We start from the raw sequence: 25,625 nt of genomic DNA on the forward strand, positions 1-25,625 counted from the left end.
ACGCGCATACGTCCACACGGAAGTAATACAAATAACGCTTTTCAAAATAAAAGCAGCACCGTTGTATTGCACACTCGACATAGATACTTTTTTAAATTTATTTTGTAATTTATGATTGGCCTCACGCGGGCCGGACAGGGGCGCACAAAGGGCCGGATGTGGCCCCCAGGTCTGCCCAGGTCTGCCACAGGTGAACAGCCTAATTGGGAACAGGTTGGTGCCATGATTGGTTATAAAAGCAGCTTCCATGAAATGCTCAGTCATTCACAAACAAGGATGTGAACAAATGAGTGAGCAAACTGTTGAACAGTTTAAGAACAACATTTCTCATCGAGCTATTGCAAGAAATTTAGGGATTTATATTAATATAATATCATCAAAAGGTTCAGAGAATCTGGAGAAATCACTCTACGTAAGCGATGATATTACGGACCTTCGATCCCTCAGGCGGTACTGCATCAAAAAGCGACATCAATGGGTAAAGGATATCACCACATGGGCTCAGGAACACTTGAAAAAACCACTGTCAGTAACTACAGTTTTTCGCTACATCTGTAAGTCCAAGTTAAAACTCTACTATGCAAAGCAAAAGCCATTTATCAACAACACCCAGAAATGCCGCCGGCTTCGCTGGGCCCGAGCTCATCTAAGATGGATTGATGCAAAGTGGAAAAGTGTGCTGTGGCCTGACGAGTCCACATTACAATTTGTTTTTGGAAACTGTGGACGTTGTGTCCTCCGGAACAAAGAGGAAAATAACCATCCGGATTGTTCTAGGCACAAAGTTCAAAAGCCAACAAATGTGATGGTATGGGTGTGTATTAGTGCCCAAAGCATGGGTAACTTACACGTCTGTGAAGGCACCATTAATGCTGATAGTTACATACAGGTTTTGGAGCAACGTTATTATGGATGCCCCTGCTTATTTCAGCAAGACAATGCCAAGCCACATTCGGCACATGTTACAACAGCGTGGCTTCATAGTAAAAGAGTGCGGGTACTAGACTGGCCTGCCTGTAGTCCAGACCTGTCCCCCATTGAAAATGTGTGGCGCAATATGAAGCCTAAAATACCACACTGGAGACCCCGGACTGTTGAACAACTTAAGCTGTACATCAAGCAAGAATGGGAAAGAATTCCATCTGTAAAGCTTCAAAAATTGGTCTCCTCAGTTCCCAAACGTTTACTGAGTCTTGTTAAAAGGAAAGACGATGTAACACAGTGGTAAAAATGCCTCTATGCCAACTTTTTTGCAATGTGTTGCTGCCATTAAATTCTAAGTTAATGATTACTTGCAAAAAAACAATACGTTTCTCAGTTTGAACATTAAATATCTTGTCTTTGCAGTATTTTCAATTGAACATAGGTTGAAAAGGATTTGCAAATCGTTGTATTCTGTTTTTATTTACGATTTACACAACGTGCCAACTTCACTGGTTTTTGGTTTTGTAACTTGTCAAATTATATATGTAAACACAGTACATGTGAAGATCCAATACCTTTAGCAGCATGGTTCTGTGCTGCAGCGCTGCTAGCTAGTAGAGTCATAAGTGCGATGGCTGTCAACTTTTTAAGTGGATCCTGAAGATTTCGCCTTTCAAAACTCTAACATTAAAAATAGAACATAATTAAGATGAGAGGTGTCATTTTGGAAGATTTATCAAAATAAAATACATTACCTGCATCAGCATTTCACAAAGCTGGCTGGCAGACGGACCACTCAGCACGTCAGCTAAAACGGCGCAGCCCGAGTTTAACTTTGTGACCTGTTGTTCTCGCATTTTTGTCTCCTCTGCGAAAATGGTGGATAGAAAGTGCAAAGCCACTTTTTGCAGGAGAGGATCCACAAACTTTTCATGCACACACAACATAATAGTTCCTGCACACAAGAGCACAATAAATATGCTTTTTAATAAATGACACAGTAGACAAATAATAAATCCAGTGGTGAAATACTTCCATCCAATATTTATTCATTACTGAGGTTTTGTGTTCTGATGGATCACCTCAGCGTGTATGGCGACAAGAAAATACTAGGAACAAATGTTGCCATGAATACACAAAAAGGGTTTATTGTTTTTAATGGCTCCATTAGAAGTCACTGCTGAGCTATCAATCATGAGAGCGGGGGTGTTTTTAAAAACATAAAATTACAATCGGCACAGTTGTGAGGCGTGGGAGAAAATACTGGGATCTGTGTCAGGGCCGTGTCTATACCCCAAGCCTTTTGTTGGCGGTGTGGGCTGCACTCAGGCATACAGGCAGACTAGGTTTTATATATATACGTAAATCAAAATACGAGGCTTCCATTAAAAATAATTGAAATCAATTTAATCCAAGCTTGGCCTCACCCAGAACATCACAATTTTAACATGAAACAAGCTTTTTAAAATTAAAAACTACCTTTTTGGATAAGAAATAGACTACGACAGTAGAATTTCCTTTATGACAAACAACTACAGCAGTTCCCTGAAAATATAATAATGTAAAGCATTTTCCTCTTCCAGCAGACAGAAGAGGAATTCAAAAACCTTTTTAGTGGTTTATAATTGGCGTCTTCCTGTCTCATTAGATCCAACATGTGCAAGAGTGCCGGCTGGTCAATAAGGTTTCGAAAGGCAAGTAATGACGTTGAAAAAGTGGATATTTCTATTTATGCTATCTTCCACAATCCAGGGAGGGTTACTATCAATCTAGGTTGTGTGTGTTTGTTTTAGTTGTCTCTATTTTTCAAACAGGGTGCAAGAGGTGCAACGCTCTGTGCAACGCTCTCAGCACCTGAGTGCGTTCGTTCAATAGCTGAACTAAATGAAAGGAGTGAATCCTCTTGTCAGTCATCCACAATCTTAGTCACGGTAAGTGGAGGCGGGACTGCTAGCTTTCGACAGCGACAGAGTCTCGCTCGTCGCGGCTCGCTCATGAGAAGAATTAGGAGGAACAAATATGATTGCAAAGCCAATATAACACATTTGTTAAAAAGAAATTGCCCAAAAACACCGAACCCAGTTTTTCCTACTAAGGAAAAAAACTGCACTTCAAGATGATCAGTATTTATTTAAAGGGGAGCTATATACAGGTAGACACATCTTCAAGCCACTTGTTGGCTGCCTCTGGAAACAAGTCACTTTGAAAGGCAAAGTTGTTAAGATAAAAAATCAACCCCCTTCTCACCCCAGCCCCTCACGCCAACTGAACTTTTGTCCGCCTCGGCGGCCATATGTGTAGTTTGAGAGAGAAACTTCCCACAAGGTACTGAATAATATCTTATTCAAAGTATATTCAACCTTTGAGCTGCAACATAAATGGCAACAGCGACGGATTTTAGCATTCAACAATATATGTACGAGCCACGGTCCGACCCGGAGCAAAAAGGAACCTAAGAAGAAACGTCAGAAAAAGGCTTGAAATGAGCACATCTCAATGGTTCGTATTATGTCCATCACCTCATTAATCTTATCCTTAAAAGTAGTTTTTTGGAAAATCTTCTTTATATTACCGCAGGTTGATGAAGCTGTTGTTCTACATTAGAAGGCTAATTGACAAGCTACACAACAAATGGAGCTTAAATTGCTAATGTATTATTCACATATTGGCAATCTCCTTTAATTCCTTACCGTTTAATTGTCTCTTCCATTTAAATATGTGACAAAAAATTGCAAAGAGCTAGTAAAAAGATTTCCAATGGTATTTGAACCATTTTTGAAGTCCAAAAATGAATTGCTTTTTTTGTCCTGGATTATCCATTATGACAATAGAGAAATGTGTGACTGCATTTTGCAAAGCGAACTTCAAAACAACATAGCTTTCTTCTTATTTGTCATAAATGCATAAAATATATATATATATTAATTAAGTAACCTAAAGAAAATCACATAATGGAAAAACAATAATATTTAATAGTTGAATTTTTAATTAAGTTGAGTATAAATGTTACAATTCCTACAAAAATAGGTCTTAACGTCCATATTTCCTGGAATTTTCAAATGTGGTTTTCAACAGTGGGTACCTTTATGAAAAGGCAATCTGAAAACAATCTATGTACGTGGCTCGGTTGGTAGAGCGGCCGTGCCAGCAACCTGAGGGTTAGTAGTTTCGATTCCCAGCTTTCGCCATCCTAGTCACGTCTGTTGTGTCCTTGAGCAAGACACTTTACCCTTGCTCCTGATGGGTCGTGGTTAGGGCCTTCGCAGCTCCTGTCATCAGTGTGTGAGTGTGTGAATGTGGAAATAGTGTCTAATCACTTTGAGTACCTTGAAGGGAAAAGCGCCATAGATTTATAACCCATTTACCATTTACCAAAGCTGCGCATTATACAATGATACTATCTGACCATAGTGTAGTTTTTTTCTGAATGAAATGTTACACAAATGATGGCAGCGAGCAACAAATGACGGCAGCGAGCATCATGGCTGCCGCCTGGAAAAGACATTCAGAAACTATAATGGAATTTACAGACTGACTTCATATTTCAGAATTTTCAAGGCAGACATATATACAAACGCTGGTATATATAAGTAAAGTGATACTAACTTAACTTCGTATATATTTCTTCATGTGGATTTTTTCGTCGTCTTCATACAGACCCGAAAGTTTCCATGTGGAGGCCCTTCCGAAAAATGTGAATTACATCATCAACCTATGTGCTCGTCAATTGGTGAAAAAGTAACCCTTCCCAGAGAAAACGACACACATCGCAAATCACTTTAAACTGGGCAGTCATAAGCCACCGCAGCCTTAGAGATAAGTAGGTCAGCAGCTGATTGTCATGTACCTAATCCATTGCCATAAAGAGTGAACACTGACTCCGCTATTAAAAGTAGCTTTTGGAAAAATACATATTTACATTGCCGCAAGTTTGTGAAGCAAGAATCTTTGAAGTGGTTGGCACACACAAAGAGATAGTTCTTCCCCGTTGAAGGCACATTGCCGTGAAACTAAAAAGTTAGCCTTGCAGTTTTTAAGTTCTTCAGAAGAGATTGTAGATGTGTGTAGTAACCTGTGTTGGCTAATATAACCAATAACAGAGAATTTTCGTTCTTTGGATCGTACTTTGGGAATGTTGTCATGCGGACTACAAACGGTAGCACATTAAGTAGAAATTGCAGATTCACACAAAGATCTTCGGGTAAATTTCTACCATATATTTATTTATTTATTTATTTATTTTTTAACATGTCCTGTCTCGCCACTCAGACAAATCATATTGTTGATGTAAGATGCCCATATCTGCTGTAGAGATTTACTTTACAAAAGAGAAGCGTGTGATACGCCTCTTGTTGCCTTATTTGCATTTGACTATATTAAATGGATTTATTTAATGTTTTTGGCGCAGCCGGACCAGAGCAGGAGGGGTAAGAAAGATGAAAAAAGAAGACCGTACGTTGCACCCAGCAGAGGACAAGGCACGGGAGAAGCAGGAGACAACCAACCCCCAAGCCAGCGAGAGGCCATACTCCATGCGGGCGTCACAAGTCAGAGCACATTACAACCGGCTTGTTTGGAGGAAGTGTGACGGAGGGCAAGATAATTTTATAAACATCTCCTCAATGCCTCAATAGTTTGAATTTAACATTTCGGGGCTTATGCACAATACACAAAAGCAGGTACCGTCAGGTAAGAAAAGTTGGTTTGCAGTATAGGTGCCCTTTAAGTGCAATTTTTTCTAGGAGAGATTAAAAGTCCACTTTAGTTTTATTGTTTTTTTACTTATTTAAAATAATCACAAGTTATTGACCTTTCAATTACAATGGTAAAAAACACTAACAAAAATAAAAGGTTAATGCATTCGAAAGGGTTACTTGCATTAATATTATCATACCTTATATTATGATTACATTAGTGTTTAATTTGTTTTCAAAATAATGTTGACAATATTATTGTTTATCAACAAAATTTGGTAGGACAATACATCATCCAGAAAATGTGTTATTGGATACAGGTACCACTGTATCTCTATTTTTTGTGGGCTTTTCCTTTCCTTTGAAACACAGAGAAAAGCTGATGTTTTTTTTTTCTCAAATACAATTTAAAATTACTTGGTAGATTTGAGGTGTTCAATGGACAGTGACAATATGGCAGATAACATGTGATTGCTACTTCTACAGATGACTATATAAAGCAGTACCGGTACCTGTGAACATCCGCCAGTGTCTCCCCAGCGCAGCAGAGACAGATGGGTAAGATGCAGAACTGTCCCTCCTCACCAGAGTAGCCACGAGCGTAAACACGTCCCCCCAGCTTGCGAAGATAGTGTCGCGTATACCTGCATCTGCAAAGAGAACGCATTTGATCACCAACTAGAAGGACTAACAACCAGTGGATATAATTTAGAGATACAACAAATTATAAGGCTCACACCTAATCCTGTTGTGTCCAGTGTGAGAGCTGACACAAGGGTGGTCAATAATTGTTTCAGGAAGTCCATTTGGCCAATCAGCTCTGGGCTCAGTGAAACACATGACTGCATCAGCATGGAGAAGCTGGACTGGAACTGAAGAAGTGTGACAAGCTGGGAAAACACAGGAGGGTAAAATAGTTCAATACCACATGCACAAGATTAGAAAGAAACTACCATAATCTGCACACTGCTGCTGTGTCACCTGACTCTTTATGTCCTCTCTCTCTCCAGGAAGGATGTTGGGTACCCTTAGTTCACTGAGACATTTCTCAATGGGCCCAATTGCCACCAAGCTGGAAGCAGAACAATTATGTTTAACCATAATGATTCAGGAGGAATCAATCATATAGTTTCCTACTGTACCTCGCCAGTGCTTGCAGTAGCTGGTTCTGTCGAATGGCTGTCAGGGTAAAATCTGGCAGAATGGCAAGCAGGTTCATCAGCAGGCCGCAGTGGGCCACCAGGAGATCAGGGGTGACCATGGCTACGGGCTGCGTGGTCGAAGGCTGGCCTTGTTTGGAAACTAGCGTTGCAACGGAGTCGCTGGTATCCGTGTTGCTCTGGCCTAAAAGACGTTAATGCAGAGCTCAATACATGTTGTGGCAATCTTGCCATTTTGGTGTCAGAAGTGTGATGGCAAGGCAACTATGGGTACCACAAGCATATAATAACAAACTACAACTTGCAATTCCAACAACCTTCTACCAAAAAAATATTTCAAGTCCTAGTCATTAGTTGCAATTTTGTGCACTGAGTAGTACCTTGCGCCATTAGCCTGTTAGCAGGAGCATCGCCTGTAAAGCTCATAGATGATGCAGCCCTGGACGTCTGAGACCCAGAACCTCTTATCTGTCACAAACACCATGGATTTTAGCTCAAAATGTTTTTATTTGCAAGAAAATGTCAATGTGAAAGCCTAAGCTAACCAAGGTGCTTGACGTGGACAAGGAGCTGGACGGTCTGCTGGAGTTGGCAGTCAGCGGTGCTGCTGCTGCTGTTGTGGCGCTTCTCCAAAAGTGCAGGGAATTCTCTGAAACTGAACGAGCAAAAAGAGAACATTTGTCACTTTACATCTTTTAAAAGTGACATATTTAACATACAGTATGAAGTGAATATGCCCCTCATGTTGGAGCAAGAACCTTTTCAAAGTACATTACTATGGAAAGGAAACATGATGCTTTTAGAGAAGTCAGTGTACAGCATGTAACACAGTAAAGATTTACTGTTTTTTTTTGTTACAGTATATCAAGGGACAATCTCTACAATTTAAACTTCAATACGCTTTAGAGTAGTCCGTGTACAGGTTGAGCTACTGTACAGTATGTCCACTGAAAGACCCATTATAAAGTTAAAGTTAAATTTAAGTACCAATGATTGTCACACACACTAGGTGTGGCAAAATTATTCTCTGCATTTGACCCATCACCCTTGATCACACCCTGGGAGGTGAGGGGAGCAGTAGCAGTGGCCGCGCCCGGGAATTATTTTTGGTGATTTAACCCCCAATTCCAACCCTTGATGCTGAGTGCCAAGCAAGGAGGTAATGGGTCCCGTTTTTTTATAGTCTTTGGTATGACTCGGCCGGGGTTTGAACTCACAACCTACCGATCTCGGGGCGGATAATCTAACCACTAGGCCACTGAGTAGGTTAGAGTGTCACTGTATACTCCACTATACAGCCACTGAACCCTATGAACAGCTGGTAACACCACGTAACATAATTGTGTCATGGTCTGGAGCTGCATGAGCGCTGCCAGCAATAGTGAACTATGGTTAATTAAAGATGACATTAATTACAGTGGAACCTCGGTTTACAAACTTAATTGGTTCTTCAATAAACACCGTAAAAAGAAAAGTTCATATCTTGAAGCAAATTTCTCTATAAGAAACAATGTAAACATGAATAATGAGTTCTAGCCATGACAAAAGTCCATATTTTAGTAAAACTTTATACACTTTGAACACAATATACGACGGCTGGCTGAACTGTCCACACTTGTAGCTGCCCTGCCGACATGCACGCACACTCTCACTTGCCTTGTGGATAAAATCTACTTTCTTTTTAATCTTCTTGGCATGCAGCGGCAGAGAGGGGGAAGGCAGTGTCAGCAACGCTATGGATACTTCATGAATGTTTCAAACCACACATCTATTATCTATTGATTTCTTTAGATTTATATTGAGCTAATATAACTAGAAAAATGCTGTAAAAAGGTTAAAATAAAACCCCCATCTGAAAAGCACACAACAAACTCACTAGCACAGTAGCTAACGACAGCACTGTTGGTCTGATTGAATGAGCACACAAGATCGATCAGCCCGCCCACAATGGCTGTGCTGCCAAGCACAAAATGGCTGCGCTGCAAAAGCACACAATGGCTCGATAAAACATCCGTAAACTGAGACAAGGTTAGTACACCAAAGTATATTTTTATTCTGACTTTCTTCGTAAATCAAGGTTCCACTGTAATTAATGTTACCTTTAATTAACCATAGTTCACTATTGCTGGCAGCAATCACGCAGCCCCAGACCATGACACAATTATGTTGCGTGGTGTTGCCAGCTGTTTATAAGGTTCAGTGGCTGTATAATGGGCCTTTCAGTGGACATACTGTACAGTAGCTCAACCTGTACACTGACTACTCTAAAGCGTATTCAAGTTTAATTTGTAGAGTGATGTCCCTTGATATACTGTAATAAAAAAAATCCCCAACATTAAAATGTTAAAAATTATATATACTTCAGACATGTACACTCACATAGGAGTGAAACCTACCAACTGAAGTACTCTCCTGAGGCCCAAGTCGACTGTCAGCACCGCCACCAGGTCGTTGAAGGTGAAAGGCGTACCTGCCTCTATAACAAGCGGAGGCGGATACGGCCATGTGCTGGAAATACTGACAGTGGTAAAGCAGGGCCTGGAGAGCAGGAAGACCAAACACCGACACACCAGACACCTCGTCATGGACACAAGGGTGCTGTCAGGGAGATAAGCACAGCATATAGAAGGAATATCCAATAAGATGCTATTGATGTTCTCACATAATTTTTTATCTTTATTGGAAAAGCTGAGAGCCCTGAGAGCTTCAATTCGAGCAAGTCTCCAAGCTTTGAATCCTGTGGAGCTCAACAAAAGTAGGAATTAGCGGAAAAAAGGTTTGCGCGTAGGAAAGAGGAAAGGAGTGAGACAAAAAATAAAAAATAAGGGGCAACAAGAGAGAAAACAGTTCATGGTCCATAAAAGCTTTTTAACTAGCTGGCAGAGCTGCTGACCTGCCAGTGGGAGTCCTTGGCCTCCTCTGCATTGGCAGGCATGGGCATGACCAGCAGGTTCTGCAGGACAAACGCAGCCTGGACACACAAAAACCCACAGAAGAGGGTTGAAAAGAAAAGGACGCACACACTTTAGCAAGTTTGAAAGGATCAGCAACAGCGCCCTCTGTCTGCTTGTATCAGCTAACACACGACCCTTTCTCATAGTAGGTTTTGAATCTGGAGTTACTGTGTCACACAAATACAAATTACTTGATGCTCCCCCCTGGTTACTGTAATGGAGTATCCAAAAATGACAGAAACATTTAATCATATTAACATGGACATTTCATAAGCAGCAAATCAGATTACTCAAATCGTCAAATGACACAATAATTACAACATAATAATAATGCGGCATTGATGTTCAAACACTGCTGGAATTATTAACCATCTAAGGAGAATGTTTGATTTCATACGGTGGGGTCATTTATAAATCTGCAGATTGTACTGTACTGTTCACATATGAACCGATACGGTACCAATTCCCGGTACCTGGAAATCGATACCGGCACTCAAAGGGACCAATTTTCGGTACTTTTGTGTGTGTTAATAAATATGAATTGTTTTTGATAATAAAAATCTATTTTTTTATTGCAACATTTAAAAATTAGCTGATTATGATAACTGCTGTTCAGTTGTCTTGTTGTATTATTATTTTTATTTATTATCTCATTAGCTAGTATTACATTAATTTTCAATTACAGTTGCAAGTCCAAGACGTTATTTTAGTTTTATAAACTCCCGTAAATGTGAGAAAATATCAGATTGGAGCAGCGCACCTCTCTTCGGACCATGCTGCACTCGTGCTGATCGAGCAGGATGTTGAGCAACGTGCCCCACAGGCCTCCGCTGATGTTCTGGCAGCTGGTGCACAGAGCCTGGAACCCACTCGCCACGGATGACAGCGTGGCGCCTAAACCCAAACTGGCAAACCTCACCTGGGGTGAAAAATTGGAAAGAAGGACAGCAAAAACTAAAATAGACATTATATTAAATGTGGCCAGTTAAAGTAATTTTGCCACTATGTCGTGTGCAGGGAAGCTTGTTTTTGGACACAGAGTGAGACTCGCTGTCAATATCTAACTCCTCATGATTGTCTTTTGGGGTTTTGGTTTAGTTCCACAAAAGTGTCTAGAAATGATCACTTTGTGACAGAAAGAGTTCATGCTGAAAAAATGAACGCTGACAAGTGATCTCAATACTGAAAATGTCAGTTGTCTATGAAGTAGGGAATGCTAAAAGTATTTTTTTTTTTAATGAGACATGAGACGCCCGTACCTCTTGATCCCTGTCCACCCAGAGCGGGATAAGCCAGGACAAGCTCAGCTGAGAGGCGTTTCCTTCCTCCACAGTGCCGTCGTTCCCCAAAGACCACAAGGAAATGATGTCCTACTCCAGACAGAAGAGAAACATTTAGTTGCGTTGTGTAAATGTTTTAATAATGTGCAGGCTTGTTCCCCACTGAATATCAATAACAGTGCTTACATTGTTCATACATCTTAACCAAGGTTAAATTCAAGCACTTTCAAGAACACTTCTGAAGCTTTTCCACCACATTGCAGCTTAAATATTTATAGGAATATACAGTTGCTATCAAAAGTTAAGTTAAATACACTTGTAAATAACATAATGTCATGGCTGTCTTGAGTTTCCAATACTTTCTACAAGTCTTATTTTGTTGTGATAGAGTGATTGGAGCACATACTTTGTGGTCACAAAAAACATTCATGAAGTTTGGTTCTTTTATGAATTTATTATGGGTCTACTGAAAATGCGACCAAATATGCTGGGTCAAAAGTATACATACAGCAATGTTAATATTTGGTTACATGTCCCTTGGCAAGTTTCACTGCAATAAGGCGCCTTTGGTAGCCACCCACAAGCTTCTGGTTGAATTTTTGACCACTCCTCTTGACAAAATTGGTGCAGTTCAGCTAAATGTGTTGGTTTTCTGACATAGACTTGTTTCTTCTCCACACGTTTAAGTCAGGACTTTGGGAAAGCCATTCTAAAACCTTAATTCTAGCCTGATTTAGCCATTCCTTTACCACTTTTGACGTGTGTTTGGGGTCATTGTCCTGTTGGAACACCCAACTGCGCCCAAGACCCTACCTCCGGGCTGATGATTTTAGGTTGTCCTGAAGAATTTGGAGGTAATCGTCCTTTTTCATTGTCCCATTTAAAGCACCAGTTCCATTGGCAGCAAAACAGGCCCAGAGCACAATACTACCACCACAATGCTTGAAGGTAGGCCTGGTGTTCCTGGGATTAAATGCCTCACCTTTTCTCCTCCAAACATATTGCTAGGTCTTTTGGCCAAACAGCTAAATTTTTGTTTCATCTGACATGACATGGACAAAGATAAGACCTTCTGGAGGAAAGTTCTGTGGTCAGATAAAACAAAAATTGAGCTGTTTGGCCACAAAACCCAGCAATATCTTTGGAGGAGAAAAGGTGAGGCCTTTCCAGGAACACCATATCTACCGTCAAGCATGGTGGTGGCAGTATTGTGCTCTGGGCTTGTTTTGCTGTCAATGGAACTGGTGCTTTAAATGGGACAATGAAAAAGGACGATTACCTCCAAATTCTTCAGGACAACCTAAAATCATCAGCCCGTAGGTTGGGTCTTGGGCGCAGTTGGGTGTTCCAACAGGACAATGACCCCAAACACACGTCCAAAGTGGTAAAGGAATGGCTGAATCAGGCTAGAATTAAGGTTTTAGCATGGCCTTCCCAAAGTGAAACTTAAACGTGTGGACAATGCTGAAGAAACAAGTCCATGTCAGAAAACCGTCAAGCATGGTGGTGGCAGTATTATGCTCTGGGCTTGTTTTGCTGCCAATGGAACTGGTGCTTTAAATGGGACAATGAAAAAGGACGATTACCTCCAAATTCTTCAGGACAACCTAAAATCATCAGCCCGTAGGTTGGGTCTTGGGCGCAGTTGGGTGTTCCAACAGGACAATGACCCCAAACACACGTCCAAAGTGGTAAAGGAATGGCTGAATCAGGCTAGAATTAAGGTTTTAGCATGGCCTTCCCAAAGTGAAACTTAAACGTGTGGACAATGCTGAAGAAACAAGTCCATGTCAGAAAACCGTCAAGCATGGTGGTGGCAGTATTGTGCTCTGGGCTTGTTTTGCTGTCAATGGAACTGGTGCTTTAAATGGGACAATGAAAAAGGACGATTACCTCCAAATTCTTCAGGACAACCTAAAATCATCAGCCCGTAGGTTGGGTCTTGGGCGCAGTTGGGTGTTCCAACAGGACAATGACCCCAAACACACGTCCAAAGTGGTAAAGGAATGGCTGAATCAGGCTAGAATTAAGGTTTTAGCATGGCCTTCCCAAAGTGAAACTTAAACGTGTGGACAATGCTGAAGAAACAAGTCCATGTCAGAAAACCAACACATTTAGCTGAACTGCACCAATTTTGTCAAGAGGATAGGTCAAAAATTCAACCAGGAGCTTGCCAAAAGCTTGTGGATGGCCACCAAAAGCGCCTTATTGCAGTGAAACTTGCCAAGGGATATGTAACCAAATATTAACATTGCTTTATGTATATTTTTGACCCAGCAGATTTGGTCACATTTTCAGTAGACCCATAATAAATTCATAAAAGAACCAAACTTCATGAATGTTTTTTGTGACAAACAAGTATGTGCTCCAATCACTCTATCACAAAACAATAAGAGTTTAGAACGTATTGGAAACTCAAGACAGCCATGACATTATGTGTATGTAAACTTTTGATCGCGACTGTATATATACAGCACCGTGCGAACGTCTTCATTTGTCGTTTTGATCAAGCTATAATCTTCACATTTAACTCCCAAAAATAAGCTTTGCTTCTTCCTACTCTCTTTTAGACATGTTGTAATGAGAAACTGGAAAATTGTGATGTATCACATTGTAACTGTATGCATGTTCCTAATAAACTTAAACCATAATCATAAAATTTCCTCTAAGGTCAAAATGTTAAATGCGCCAATTAAAGCTTTTGAAATGTAATTAAAACTACAATGCTAGGTGGGATCTGAGATAGTTGTTAGGTACTGTACATACTCTAAATCTACTTTGTAGAGGGAGGGAAGAAACTAGAGGCAAACTTTGCCAGTTATGCTTTCATAAATGTGGGAAATAAAAATAATTTAATGTAATTCACACCAAATGTAGTTTTTGAGGACATTTAGGGCTGCGCGGTATACACGGTATGATGGTAGAAACGATATAAATTTGGCCACGATAGAAATATGTGCTTTATCATCACATCGTCGATGACGTCATCGCACCTGCCTCTGTGTGAAAATGTCCGCAGGCATGGCGGAGATGGAGGACCCCGTAAAAAAAACGGTGCTACAACCGTGATTTGTACATGGTTTGGGTTTAAAATGCTGGATGTACGAACTCGATAACTTAGCTGTCATCAATACATTGCTACTACTTTGTTTACAGGTGCGGCTTTCAAACTGAATACAAGATGTCTGTAAGGTCCAAAAGCATTAAAAAGCGCTGCCTCAATACAGCAACATGAAACTGCTCAGGGGGCCAAAACTTTGCCATTCTTTGGTCACAGTAAGCATGTTGTCCTTAACTGTGACACCATGTCATGTTTATGAGGAAGCTGAGCTTGTTTCATACACAACTCCTTTATTTTAGTCGTCTCCAGTTTAACACACATGAGCTAACTTGGCTAACACTCGCCGCTGTCGTGACCCAAGTACCTCACGTGACCTCCGGTGGCCTACAAGGAAAATTTCCTACAAGACCACAACGCTTATTTTCTGACATCTCCACAGTAAATGAATGAGAGTTCCCTCAGCTGCCTAACATTTTATACATAACGTGCTATCTATTGTCCATCCATCCATCCATCTTCTTCCGCTTATCCGAGGTCGGGTCGCGGGGGCAGCAGCCTAAGCAGGGAAGCCCAGACTTCCCTCTCCCCAGCCACTTCGTCTAGCTCTTCCCGGGGGATCCCGAGGCGTTCCCAGGCCAGCCGGGAGACATAGTCTTCCCAACGTGTCCTGGGTCTTCCCCGTGGCCTCCTACCGGTCGGACGTGCCCTAAACACCTCCCTAGGGAGGCGTTCGGGTGGCATCCTGACCAGATGCCCGAACCACCTCATCTGGCTCCTCTCGATGTGGGGGAGCAGTGGCTTTACTTTGAGCTCCTCCCGGATGACAGAGCTTCTCACCCTATCTCTAAGGGAGAGCCCCGCCACCCGGCGGAGGAAACTCATTTCGGCCGCTTGTACCCGTGATCTTGTCCTTTCGGTCATAACCCAAAGCTCATGACCATAGGTGAGGATGGGAACGTAGATCGACCGGTAAATTGAGAGCTTTGCCTTGCGGCTCAGCTCCTTCTTCACCACAACGGACCGATACAGCGCCCGCATTACTGAAGACGCCGCACCGATCCGCCTGTCGATCTCACGAACCACTCTTCCCTCACTCGTGAACAAGACTCCGAGGTACTTGAACTCCTCCACTTGGGGCAAGATCTCCTCCCCAACCCGGAGATGGCACTCCACCCTTTTCCGGGCGAGAACCATGGACTCGGACTTGGAGGTGCTGATTCTCATCCCAGTCGCTTCACACTCAGCTGCGAACCGATCCAGTGAGAGCTGAAGATCCTGGCCAGATGAAGCCATCAGGACCACACCATCTGCAAAAAGCAGAGACCTAATCCCGCAGCCACCAAACCGGATCCCCTCAACGCCCTGACTGCGCCTAGAAATTCCGTCCATAAAAGTTATGAACAGAATCGGTGACAAAGGGCAGCCTTGGCGGAGTCCAACCCTCACTGGAAACGTGTCCGACTTACTGCCGGCAATGCGGACCAAGCTCTGACACTGATCATACAGGGAGCGGACCGCCACAATCAGACAGTCCGATACCCCATACTCTCTGAGCACTCCCCACAGGACTTCCCGAGGGACACGGTCGAATGCCTTTTCCAAGTCCACAAAGCACATGTAGACTGGTTGGGCAAACTCCCATGCACCCTCAAGGACCCTGCCGAGAGTATAGAGCTGGTCCACAGTTCCACGACCAGGACGAAAACCACACTGTTCCTCCTGAATCCGAGGTTCGACTATCCGGCGTAGCCTCCTCTCCAGTACACCTGAATAGACCTTACCGGGAAGGCTGAGGAGTGTGATCCCCGATAGTTAGAACACACCCTCCGGTTCCCCTTTTTAAAGAGAGGAACCACCACCCCGGTCTGCCAATCCAGAGGTACCGCCCCCGATGTCCACGCGATGCTGCAGAGTCTTGTCAACCAAGACAGCCCCACAGCATCCAGAGCCTTAAGGAACTCCGGGCGGATCTCATCCACCCCCGGGGCCCTGCCACCGAGGAGCTTTTTAACTACCTCAGCAACCTCAGCCCCAGAAATAGGAGAGCCCACCACAGATTCCCCAGGCACTGCTTCCTCATAGGAAGACGTGTTGGTGGGATTGAGGAGGTCTTCGAAGTATTCCCTCCACCGGTCCACAACATCCGCAGTCGAGGTCAGCAGAACACCATCCTCACTATACACGGTGTTGATAGTGCACTGCTTCCCCTTCCTGAGGCGGCGGATGGTGGTCCAGAATCGCTTCGAAGCCGTCCGGAAGTCGTTTTCCATGGCTTCCCCGAACTCCTCCCATGTCCGAGTTTTTGCCTCCGCGACCGCTGAAGCCGCACACCGCTTGGCCTGTCGGTACCTGTCCGCTGCCTCAGGAGTCCTATGAGCCAAAAGAACCCGATAGGACTCCTTCTTCAAGCTTGACGGCATCCCTCACCGCCGGTGTCCACCAACGGGTTCTAGGATTACCGCCACGACAGGCACCAACTACTTTGCGGCCACAGCTCCAATCAGCCGCCTCGACAATAGAGGTGCGGAACATGGTCCACTCGGACTCAATGTCCAGCACCTCCCTCGCGACATGTTCAAAGTTCTTCCGGAGGTGGGAATTGAAACTCTCTCTGACAGGAGACTCTGCCAGACGTTCCCAGCAAACCCTCACAATGCGTTTGGGCCTGCCAGGTCTGTCCGGCATCCTCCCCCACCATCGCAGCCAACTCACCACCAGGTGGTGATCGGTAGAAAGCTCCGCCCCTCTCTTCACCCGAGTGTCCAAAACATGAGGCCGCAAACCCGATGACACAACTACAAAGTCGATCATGGAACTGCGGCCCAGGGTGTCCTGGTGCCAAGTGCACATATGGACACCCTTATGCTTGAACATGGTGTTCGTTATGGACAATCCGTGACGGGCACAAAAGTCCAATAACAACACACCACTCGGGTTCAGATCCGGGCGGCCATTCTTACCAATCACGCCTCTCCAGGTTTCACTGCCGTTGCCAATATGAGCGTTGAAGTCCCCCAGTAGAACGAGGGAATCACCCGGGGGAGCACCCTCAAGTACTCCCTCGAGTGAATCCAAAAAGGGTGGGTACTCTGAGCTGCTGCTTGGCGCGTAAGCGCAAACAACAGTCAGGACCCGTCCCCCCACCCGAAGGCGGAGGGAAGCTACCCTCTCGTCCACCGGGTTGAACTCCAACATGCAGGTTCTGAGCCGGGGGGCAACAAGAATTTCCACCCCAGCCCGTCGCCTCTCACTGCCGGCAACGCCAGAGTGGAAGAGAGTCCAACCCCTCTCGAGAGAACTGGTTCCACAGCCCTTGCTGTGCGTCGAAGTGAGTCCGACTATGTCTAGCCGGAACTTCTCCACCTCGCGCACTAGCTCAGGCTCCTTCCCCCCCAGCGAGGTGACGTTCCACGTCCCAAGAGCTAGCTTCTGTAGCCGAGGATCGGACCGCCAAGTGCCCTGCCTTCGGCTGCCGCCCAGCTCACATTGCACCCGACCTCTATGGCCCCTGCTATGGGTGGTGAGCCCATTGGAGGGGGGACCCACGTTGCCTCTTCGGGCTGTGCCCGGCCGGGCCCCATGGGGACAGGCCCGGCCACCAGGCGCTCGCCGTCGTGCCCCAACTCCGGGCCTAGCTCCAGAGGGGGGCCCCGGTGACCCGCGTCCGGGCGAGGGAAATCTGAGTCTCGGTTCTTGTATTTCCATAGAAGTCTTCGAGCTGATCTTTGTCTGATCCCTCACCCAGGACCTGTTTGCACGTTGCTCATACCAGGGGGCATGGAAGCCCCCGGACAACATAGCTCCTAGGATCATTGAGACACGCAAACTCCTCTACCACGGTAAGGTGGCAGCTCAGAGAGGAGGCTATCTATTGTATCAATTTTGATACAGATTGTTTTACACTCTCACAGTTGTTTAAAATTGCTATCTATTGTATCAATTTTAAACAACTGTGAGAGTGTAAAACAATCTATTCAAGATGTTCAATTGACTCAGCTTATTTTAATGCGTCGAAAAGATGGAAATATAATTTTATGTGTCTGTTTCTAAAATGTTTAAATCAGTCAACTATTTCCAAACACATGCATCATTTGCAGTCCTAATATGATGTTTATCAATAATTCCATGAAACCTTTTAAGAATTAAAAAAAATTGTATTATGTTAAGAAAATGTATCCTCCATCCATCCATCTTCAACCGCTTATCCCTAATCGGGTCGCGGGGACAACAGCTCCAGCAGAGACCCCCAGACTTTCCTCTCCAGAGCAACATTAGCAACTTCCTTCTGGGGAATCCCGAAGCGTTCCCAGTCCAGAGAGGATATGTAATTACCCCATCTGGTCCTTGGCCTGCCACGGGGTCTCCTCCCAGTGGGACGTGCAAAGAGGACCTCCCTAGGGAGACGCTCGTGAGGCATCCGCACGGGATGCCCGAACCACCTAAGTTGGCTCCTTTCCAAGCGAAGGAGCAGCGGCTCTACTCCGAGTCTCTCTCGGGTGACTGAACTTCTCACCCTATCTCTAAGGGAGATGCCAGCCACCCTTCTGAGGAAACTCATTTCGACCGCTTGTATCCGCGATCTTATTCTTTCGGTCATGACCCACACTTCATGACCATAGGTGAGAGTAGGAGCTCTCGTTTCGTTACAACAGTGCGGCAGGGAGACTGCAATACTGCACCAGCTGCTCCGATTCTCCGGCTGATTTCCTTCTCCATCTATCCCTCACACGTGAACAAGACCCCGAGAGTCTCGTTCTCTACCTGGACTGTACAAACCATCGGTTTCCTGCTGAGAACCATGGCCTCAGATTTGGAGATGCTGATCCTCATTCCAGCAGCTGAACACTCGGCTGCGAACCGATCCAGTGAGAGCTGAAGGTCACGAACCAAAGGTGCCATCAGGACCACATCATCTGCAAACAGCAGTGACGCACCTTTAGCCCCCCAAGACGTATACCCTCTCTGGTCACGACTCTGCCTAGAAATCCTGTCCATGAAAATCACAATACAGGATAGGTGACAGAGCGCAGCCCTGGCGGGGACCAACGCCCACAGGAAACGGATCCGACTTACATCCAAGCACCCGGACACAACTCTCGCTTTAGTTGTACAGAGGTTGGATGGCCCTCAGCAGGGTTCCCCTAACCCCGTACTCCCTCAGCACTTCCCACCGGATCTCCTGGAGGACCCGGTCATACGCCTTTTCCAAATCCACAAAGTACATGTAGACTGGATAGGCATACTCCTAGGCCTTCTCCTGGATTCCCGCAAGAGTAAAGAGCTAGTCAGTTGTTCCACGACCAGGACGGAATCCGCATTGCTCCTCTTGAATCCGAGGTTCGACTATCGGCCGGACCCTCCTTTCCAGTACCTTGGCGTAAACTTTCCCAGGGAGGCTGAGTAGTGTGATACCCCTGTAGTTAGCACACACCCTCTGGTCCCTCTTTTTGAATAGGGGAACCACCACCCCAGTCTGCCACTCCCAGACTTCCACGCAATGTTGAAAAGGCGTATCAACCAAGACAGCCCCTCAACACCCAGAGCCTTCAGCATTTCTGGACGGATCTCGTCAACCCCCGGAGCTTTGCCACTGTGGAGTTGTCTAACTACCTCAGTGACTTAACTTCGAGAGATCGACGTCAATCCCCCATCATCCTCATGGTCCGCTCCTGTCAGGGAGGATGTGTCTGATGTAGTTGGGTTCAGGATTTCCTCAAAGTGCTCTTTCCAACACCCTACGGCTTCCTCACTTGAAGTCAGCAGTGTCCCATCCTTGCTGTACACAGCTTGGATGGTTCCCTGCTTCCCTCTCCTGAGGTGCCGTATCGTCTTCCAGAACAGCTTTGGTTCCGCCCGATAGTCCTTCTCCATGGATTCCCCAAACTGCTCCCACACCCTCTGCTTAGCCTCGTCCACAGCCACGGCCGCTGTCCTTCGGGCCTGTCGGTACCTTACAACTGCCTCCGGAGTCCCCTTCTTCAGTCGGACGGCTTCCCTGACCACCGCTGTCCACCAGGGTGTTCGAGGGTTACCGCCCCTTGAGGCACCTAAGACCTTCTGGCCACAGCTCGCGGCTGCAGCTTTAGCAATACAGGCTTTGAACATTACCCATTCCTGTTCAATGTCCCCAACCTCTACAGGGATGGCAAAGAAGTCCCGTCGGAGGTGGGAGTTGAAGTCCTTCCGGACAGAGGACTCATCCAAATGTTCCCAGTTCACCCACACTACACGCTTGGGTTTGCCAGGTCTGTCCAGAGGTTTCCCCCGCCATCTGACCCAACTCACCACCAGATGGTGATCAGTTGACAGTTCAGCCCCTCTCTTCACCCGAGTGTCCAAAACATACGGCCTCAGATCAGCTGATACGATTACAAAATCGATCATTGATCATTGGCCTAGGGTGCTCTGGTACCAGGTACACCTATGAGCATCCTTATGCTTGAACATGGTGTTTGTTATCGCAAGTCCATGACTAGCACAGAAGTCCAATAACAATCCACCACTCAGGTTCAGATCAGGGAGACCGTTCCTCCCAATCACGCCAGTCCAAGTATCACTGTCATTGCCCACGTGTGCATTGAAGTCCCCCAGCAAGACTATGGAATCCCCTGCCGGCGCCCCTTACAGGACCCCATGCAAGGTATCCAAGAAGGCCGAATACTCTGAACTCTTGTTTGGTGCGTATGCACAAACAACAGTCAGAGTTTTCCCCTCTCCAACCCTAAGGCGAAGGGAGGCGACCCTTTTGTCCACTGGGGTGAACTCCAACGTACAGGCACTTAGCCGGGGACTCGTGAGTATCCCCACACCCGCCTGGGCCCTCACACCCTGAGCAACTCCAGAAGTGAACAAGGTCCATCCCTTGTCCAGGAGTGTGGTTTCAGAGCCCTTGCTATGCGTAGAGGTAAGCCCCACCAGATCCAACCGGTAGCGCTCTACATCCCGCACTAGCTCAGGCTCCTTCCCCACCAGCGTAGAGACGTTCCACGTCCCAAAAGTCAGCCTCTGCTGCCCCGAATTGGTCCGTCTGGAGCCTCCACTTTCACTGCCGGGCATTCGGGTGCTACACCTTGCCCAAGGGTGACCTCCAGTTGGTGGCTATTATAAGGCATATTTCAGAGGATATGCATTTAAAGCCAGTTTTAAAGAGATTTGTCAACATTTCCAAAATTAATCCTAGGTATATTACATTAATCAATTATTTTTAAAGGACTTTGTGGGCGGAATAGCAGCATTCTCAAAAAAATTTAATTATATCTTTGTTTATTTGTTGTTGTTCTATAAATCAATTAAGCTTCGCTAAAAGACTACAAAACCCATTAAGAAACACTTCCATTATAAATTGTACACTTTGACATTTATACCACGTTATATACCATTAACATGAAGAGATTAATTTTATACCGTGATATGAATTTTGAGTTATACCTCTGAGTCCTAACTACATTAAATATATGCTTAAAGGTACCCTATGATGAAATTTTTTTTAAAGATGCTATAACGGTAATAGGTGTCCTGAGAGCCTGTTTATGAGCACCAAATGTGAGAAAAATTTATAATTTCCCTCATTTGTTTGCTCCACTTTTTAGAGGAAAAGCGCTCAAATGCATTTGTAGTTCTGGGTTTTATAACATCATGAACAAAAAACAACCTTCCTTATGGACACGATACCGCCTCAAGCTCCATGATCCCGACTTGTGTATACAGAAGAAAAAAATGAAAGGCTTTACTACACATCCTAAAAGGTTTGCATTTTAAAATGTAGTTTTTCTTTGGCACATAGCCTAACCGAGCATGATGTAGCTGAATGTGAGTGTAATGTTAGCACTGTAGCTCACATAGCAATGCTAGTGTTGCTAACGTTTGTGTCTTCTATCACTCCTTGATGTTATGTTGTTGTATGTGATACAGTAAATCCTTGTTATTAGTTGTTAATTGGTTCTGGGTCTGACCGTGGTAAAATAATTTCTGAAAAGTAAGAATTGTTCATTATAAATCTAATATTCAGTGTAAAAACACTTTTAAATACGTTTATAACAGCTCTGTGGACATAAAATAACACCCACATAGACACCTTTCCGTTTGCCACGATACTAAACAACACTCTTTGATTAGTTTGGTCTCATCTAATGGCCAATACGACTGTACTACTGATATTTTTAGTTCATTTAGCACTTTTTATGTTTGGAAATGCCTAATTTAGACCAACAATACATAGAATGTGTTTTTTTTGTGTTTTTTTTAATGTGATAAGAGTGAAGTTACAAACCTCAAAGAACTATCTATAAGTTCAGAATCACAGTGTACCCTCGATTTACGAACCCCTTGTTGTGCGAACTTTTGATTTACGAACACATCCATTCATCAATTTTCTACAGCTTGTCCCTTTCGGGGTCGCTGGAGCCTATCTCAGCTGCATTAAGGTCCTGAGTTTTATCCCAAGGTCTTTCTGTGTGGAGTTTGCATGCGTGACTCGTGACTGTGTGGGTTCCCACCTCCAAAGACATGCACCTGGGGATAGGTTGATTGGCAACACTAAATTGGCCCTAGTGTGTGAATGTGAGTTTGAATGTTGTCTGTCTATCTGTGTTCCGTTGACCTAATAAAAATATGCTTTGATGTTTGAACCTTGTCTTAGTGTACAAACGTTTCAGCCACACAAAGTGTGCCTTGCTAGATAGCAATATTGTGCCTGGCAGCACAGCCAATGTGGGCTGGTTGATCAATCTCCGGTGCACACTGCTTGTCAGCTCAGTCAGCAGCGCCGCTGTTGCTACAGTGCTCAATGCTACTTGGTGTGCTTTTTACATGCCTTTTTACAGTGTTTTCAAAATTTTGCCAGCTAAATATAAGTCCAAAGATGTTAATGGACAAGCGATGTGTGGTTTGAAACGTTCAGGAAGCATCCACAACGTTGTCGACACTGCCTACTTTCTCTCCCCCTCCCTTCCATTGCGCACCAAGAAGATTAACCGACATGGTAAAGTGGACTTTATTTTTTTATTCCTAATCATTGTAGCGACCTGGTTATTAAATTTATGGAGTTGTGTGATTCAAACTTTGAGTGCACCATAAACCTAGTGACAGTGTGTGTGTGTGTGTGTGTCGGCAGGGCGGTTGCATATAATTACAGTTCACTTAGTTGTTGTTTGACATTTGACTTCTTTATTTACTAACCTTGTTCAATAACTAATTAAGTTAATAAAGTGAGGTTCCACTGTATATAAATAAAGTTGATAACGTGTACAATAGGGTTTCTTGGAGCAACACACATGCTGCTGAAGACAGGGGTGGTCAAACTGACTCATTAGCGTTAAAGCTAGACACACATATACATAAAAAAGTGTTCCCAATGAGTAAGACTTACTAAAAGCAATTTAAAACTGTCTATATTCCAGCGTCAAGGCTGGATTGTAGGCATTTCCAATATACTATTGTGGGACCTCTAAGACTTGTTTGAATAGTTTAAGAATAAAATAATATGGTGCCTTTAAATATTTACTCTGTATTGCTTTCTGTCCCTATTCACCACATATGCAAACACTGCTTACCTTTTCCTTACTCTCAGCCATCATCTCATGAGACAAGTGAAGCAAACATATTACGGCATTCTTTGTCACACCTTTCCCCATGAAGGACATGGAGTTGCCTCCCCACTGCACATAAAATGATGAGATCACCTGTGCAGAAGACAGCATGTCAGATAGACTAGTGGATATTGCATGCTCCCGTTGTGTTTTGACAGTTAAAACACCAAAAAGCACACATCTCACAGCTGGAAGGTTACCGTATGCACATCACGAAGCCAAAAGGCAGGCATTAATACCGCCGAGACTAATTACTCTGCTCTGATGTGCCATCAGAATGTGGGACTGCACTAAAGAGCAGATGAAGAGCAAACAGCTCTGTGTTCTGTGCAAGCTTTAGGGCCCTTCAGAGCCAGGAGAAACGTGCAGAGAGTTGTATCCAACAACTGGGAGGTTTGCGATTGTTGCAAGGGGCTTCAGCTGAAAAGAAGACAACCTCCACTCTTTGTGTGATCTTAATTCAAGTTCACGGTGAGCACGGAAAAAGCTGTCCTGTTAACATGATAGTTAATTCTGCAGGGGGTTTTACTCTGAAAGACAAAAGGCTCGGACGCATGGCTGCTGTGCAAGCTGGTCCGCTCCATGTTATCACTTAAATGGGAAGTGGAACAACTGAACAGATGGAGCAAGCAGGCTTGATTAATCTCATCAGTATCTCTGCAATGTGCCATTTCTAATCATTAATATTTTTTTAAACTATTTCAAGTCCCGTGAATATCTTTGTTTTAATTAGCTCCTCACAAAACTCATTCAGCTCCTTGTCTCTCTGATGAGAGACAAGCTAATCTGGCAAAACACACACAGAAACATAGTGTGTAGACTCATAACCTTCAGTTCATGCTAGACTCCCACCATGGGCACAACAGTAGGTTTTGAAGCACACTCTAATATTAAAAATTATGTTTATGATATCAATAATGCATGCTTTAGATAAGACTGGGTGGTCATGCCGCACAAAAAACCCAAACTTACACACGCATGCGCACACAGTGTGTAAACACACAACTCTCAATTCATGCTGGATTCACACACTGGCCACAACATTAAGTAGAGCAACACATTTGAATACGTTTAAAAAAAGTTTTTTTCACAAAATTTAACTGACAACATTTGCTTTACATGTATGTTTTAGTAGATGACACTGAAGTTGTACATGCATCATACAAAAAGCTGTGTAATATTATGGTTAGCTTATTGAGCTGAATATGAGGGGCAAAATATTGGCAACATTGTATATCAGCACAATCAAAACTGAGCAACATTATCTTTGTAAAGGAAGAATCATTGAATCATATTCAATTGCGATGCTGTACCTAATGAACAGGCTTGTGAATATACGTTCCCACGCACCTCTAACAGGCCGCTGAGATACTTGGTGCAGATGGAGGTGGGCAATAGGTCAGGGCAGTGCAAACTCCAACCAGGTTGGGCTGTCAGGCTGATCATGCCCTGCAGAGTCCTCCCCAGGCTGGGAAGGCCGTAGAAACACGGGGCATCAGACACCCGCAGGCTCTGAAGCAAGCGCAATGCCAGCTGGCTCTTGAAGGGGCCTGCTAATGCCAAGCATAGCCTGGAAGGACAGACAGGCGAGAGCAGGAAGAGCAAGAGACCACTGAGGATAGGCTTGAAGAGGGAGATATGATGCAAAAAACAAGGTTATTGGGACTTCAAGTTTACCTGTCAGGTGTGTGTGTCAAGTGATTGAGCATGTTTTTAAAAAAGCAGGAGAGCTCCTTCTGCAGTTTCTGGCTAACGTGATTCTTTACTTCCTCAGACTCCACTGGGTTCTGCCCTGTATGTGCAGTCTCCACACCAGGCAGCATATTAAGGAGGGACATGGTTTCCTTAAAGAAAATAATGAGCAAATAAATTTACTTGTACAGTATTTGTGCCCAATTTATGATTGTGTCCTGAAAGACTGAATGTTTATGTATTCAGAAACATATTTGTTTTTTGCTCATTTGC

At 44.2% G+C, this 25,625-nt stretch overlaps 1 protein-coding gene across 1 annotated transcript in view; it reads right to left on the reverse strand.

The window, feature by feature from the left end:
* Nucleotides 1-25,625, reverse strand: part of rttn (rotatin) — a 127,606-nt gene that overhangs the window by 17,943 nt on the left and 84,038 nt on the right. The window contains exons 27-41 of the mRNA XM_062021083.1: nucleotides 25,338-25,504; nucleotides 25,011-25,230; nucleotides 23,625-23,753; nucleotides 10,992-11,102; nucleotides 10,493-10,651; nucleotides 9,672-9,749; nucleotides 9,175-9,376; nucleotides 7,324-7,433; nucleotides 7,159-7,246; nucleotides 6,761-6,962; nucleotides 6,600-6,690; nucleotides 6,358-6,508; nucleotides 6,131-6,268; nucleotides 1,680-1,879; nucleotides 1,500-1,605 (exon numbers count right to left, since the gene is read on the reverse strand). Of these exons, the coding sequence (XP_061877067.1) occupies nucleotides 1,500-1,605; nucleotides 1,680-1,879; nucleotides 6,131-6,268; nucleotides 6,358-6,508; nucleotides 6,600-6,690; nucleotides 6,761-6,962; nucleotides 7,159-7,246; nucleotides 7,324-7,433; nucleotides 9,175-9,376; nucleotides 9,672-9,749; nucleotides 10,493-10,651; nucleotides 10,992-11,102; nucleotides 23,625-23,753; nucleotides 25,011-25,230; nucleotides 25,338-25,504 (2,152 nt within the window). The remainder of the gene's footprint in view (nucleotides 1-1,499; nucleotides 1,606-1,679; nucleotides 1,880-6,130; nucleotides 6,269-6,357; nucleotides 6,509-6,599; nucleotides 6,691-6,760; nucleotides 6,963-7,158; nucleotides 7,247-7,323; nucleotides 7,434-9,174; nucleotides 9,377-9,671; nucleotides 9,750-10,492; nucleotides 10,652-10,991; nucleotides 11,103-23,624; nucleotides 23,754-25,010; nucleotides 25,231-25,337; nucleotides 25,505-25,625) is intronic.

The sequence above is a fragment of the Entelurus aequoreus genome, linkage group LG15 (assembly GCF_033978785.1).
Source record: "Entelurus aequoreus isolate RoL-2023_Sb linkage group LG15, RoL_Eaeq_v1.1, whole genome shotgun sequence".
NCBI lineage: Eukaryota > Metazoa > Chordata > Actinopteri > Syngnathiformes > Syngnathidae > Entelurus > Entelurus aequoreus.